Source organism: Triticum dicoccoides, chromosome 7B (genome assembly GCF_002162155.2).
Source record: "Triticum dicoccoides isolate Atlit2015 ecotype Zavitan chromosome 7B, WEW_v2.0, whole genome shotgun sequence".
Lineage (NCBI taxonomy): Eukaryota > Viridiplantae > Streptophyta > Magnoliopsida > Poales > Poaceae > Triticum > Triticum dicoccoides.
Window position 1 is genome coordinate 701,992,493 of NC_041393.1, and position 2,879 is coordinate 701,995,371.

Below are 2,879 nucleotides of genomic sequence, written 5' to 3' on the forward strand. Positions count from 1 at the left end.
GCTTCTTGATTCACTGTGTTTTCTTGTGTCACGGCTCAAAAAATTAAAATACAGGAGGTGTCACTATGCCAGGACACATTATGAACATGACAACAACCTAGAAGTTATAGGCCGGGAGCAACTCCACAGCGGGCCAACACCAAGACCTTATTTGACTGCCCCTAAGATTATCCTCCGCAGGACTTCTCTGTCTTGCTGTTGGATTTTTTTTTCCGGGTTCACCAATGGATTGTTGGAATTTCACACAGGATCGATCACATCAAATTACGATGAACACACACACACAAGAAACTTTTGTCAAAGACACGTGTCATGCCTTTCTTTTCTCTCTTTTATTTTCTCTTCTTCTGCCCACCTCGGTATTACAAAACCCTAACATTCACGGTATTACAAAACCCTCACGCAGGTCGTGTATATATATACACGATCCGACTAGACTTGACCGACCCTGCTATGAACTCATACTAGACTCGGACACGAGTACTTCCTAAATTAATCACCCGCCGACCTTGATTGCTAGGCAAACCTAAGCCGGACACATATAGCCAACTCCAATGCTACTACAACACGTAGAGCTAGCTCAAACAATATCAAACACCACGTAGACTCCTGCTATTACTAATCAAGATTACTCTAACATGGATGAGACTTTGCCCCGTTGTTAGCACCATGAACTTATCATTTATTCCCTTCGAGGCTCAGGGCCACCAATCATCTCCCTCAATACAACCATTTCCGGGAGCAGCCACGTTGTTTTTCCCCCCAAACAGAAACCTTTTATTCAATTCCTCTAGGTGTCAGAAATACAAATGAGGTGTGTGCGTCCACAAACCCTACATACATGGGGATGGATCCGCTGAAAATATAGGATACCGCTAAGGAAAACAAGCAACCACGCCCGCTGACAGAAAGTGTGACACAGCCATGCAAGAACGGGAAGGTGCAGAGCTCTAATCGGGTCGTTGCACTCGCACAGCAAACTGCATCCCTGGCTCATTCGGCCACCATGAATAAGTCATTAGCAGTGTCGTTCTGCTACCAACTATCAAAATGATTATTGGAAAGATCAAGCTTCCATAACTTTGGCAGATTCCCGACGGAATATGGTATTGGTCCAACGAAGTTGTTTCCTCCAAGATCTAAAACTGTAAGGTTCTTTAGGGCCCCAATGCTCGGTGGCACTGTCCCAGAAAAGTTGTTTGCACCCAAAACTAGCCATTGAAGCGCGACAGATAGATTACCAATATCATATGGTAATGTGCCCCTTAGCTTATTTGTACTTAGGTCCAGTATTATAAGCTTGCATAGATTAAACAATGTTGCTGGAACTCTACCTGATAGCCTATTCTGACCGAGAAACACCGCCCGGTCCTTTGTCATGTCCGGCAATTTCCCAAGCTCTTCGGGAATGCTTCCTTTGAGTTGATTGTGGGTAAGTCGTAGCTCTTCTAAGTAAGTGTTGTTGCCGAAGGTTGGTGGAATGTTTCCCGTGAGGCTATTAGTGGAAAGGTCAATTCCCATTAGATTGTAGAGGGAACCTATATTTCCAGGAATCAAACCCACTAGCATGTTAGAAGAGAGGTCTAGTCCAAGGAGTTTGGAACAATTTGTAAGTGCATTCGGAATGTTCCCCTGCAACAAGTTGTTCTGTAGGTAAAGGATCTCTAATCTTATAAGACAATTGAGAGGGGGCAACTGGCCAGAGAAGAGATTGTTGGATAGTGTAAGTTCCTGAAGGAAGGTTAGATTTCCTAGAGAGGGTGTGATTTGGCCTGTCAAGCTCATGTTGGCAAGGTTTAGTACTGTAACATGCTCTGGGTCCATTGTGATGCACTTGATGCCCGACCACATATAGTAGTGGATGTTCTCATTCCAAGAGCGCAAGGCTCCTCTTGGGTCCGCTCTGATGGCCCCTTTGAAATCAAGCAATGAATGGTAGTCTGTGGTCTTACCATGAACTATTGAGCAATTAATGTCACTTGCTCCATAAAACAACCCTAAGAGCACCGGTAGAACAAGCATGGCGAGACCCATGAGGTTTATGTTTCCTGCAAAAGGCCAGACATGCATTTTCAACATAAGCTCCAAAAGATTACAAACCTACATTAGTGCATACTACGTCACTTTTACTCAGTAACTTCCAATGCAGATAGACCATTATTTCACCAATGGGGTTGCAAGGGTAAAAATGGAAAGTGGTCATAAATTAGCATTTTATTTTTGTAAACATGTTTGTATTATATGCTCACCGAAGAAGATAAGCACACTAAGGGGTGTTCGGTTGGGCTTAACTTTGGCTTTTGCACTTGGCTTAAAAGCCCGGGAAAACACCTATTTATGGACTTTTGGATTATACAATCATAGGTATATTTTTTTTGCTTAATACCATCGTAGGTGTCCTTTTTGCCTATAAGCCAAAATGCAAAAGCCAAAGTTAAACGTAGCCAAATACCCACTAACTCATAGTACTTCGTTGCAAAGTGCAAGTCCAAACATGGGTACATAACTACATATGAACCTAATATTTAAAACTTCATGAAAAAAAAGCATAGCTCTATTTTTGAAAATGTGTGAAGAAAAAACTAAAAGGCAATACATATGGTAACAAGCCTAACCAGAAGACACAAACCAAAAGAGATTACTTTTTTGCGGATTTGCTAAGCATATGTTGTCTAGCCACGTCATCACCAGCAGAAGATATGAAGACGATTGACGGCTGCAAGGGTGCTTGCCAGCACAGCAGAAGTGTGGGGCTTAGGGGGGTGACCGGAACGGCGGCGGTAGGCAGGTATGCATGGGCTAGAGAGCGGGTAGAATGGGAGGGGGAAATATGAACAGTAGCCACACACGAAGGAATAACATGACTTATCCATAAATAC

At 43.2% G+C, this 2,879-nt stretch overlaps 1 protein-coding gene across 1 annotated transcript in view; it reads right to left on the minus strand.

Moving 5' to 3' along the window:
• Window positions 1–1,006: 1,006 nt before the first annotated feature.
• Window positions 1,007–2,879, minus strand: part of LOC119339449 (putative receptor-like protein kinase At3g47110) — a 3,371-nt gene continuing 1,498 nt past the window's right edge. The window contains exon 3 of the mRNA XM_037611503.1: window positions 1,007–2,048. Coding sequence (XP_037467400.1) covers window positions 1,036–2,048 — 1,013 coding nt within the window. The 3' untranslated portion in view covers window positions 1,007–1,035. The remainder of the gene's footprint in view (window positions 2,049–2,879) is intronic.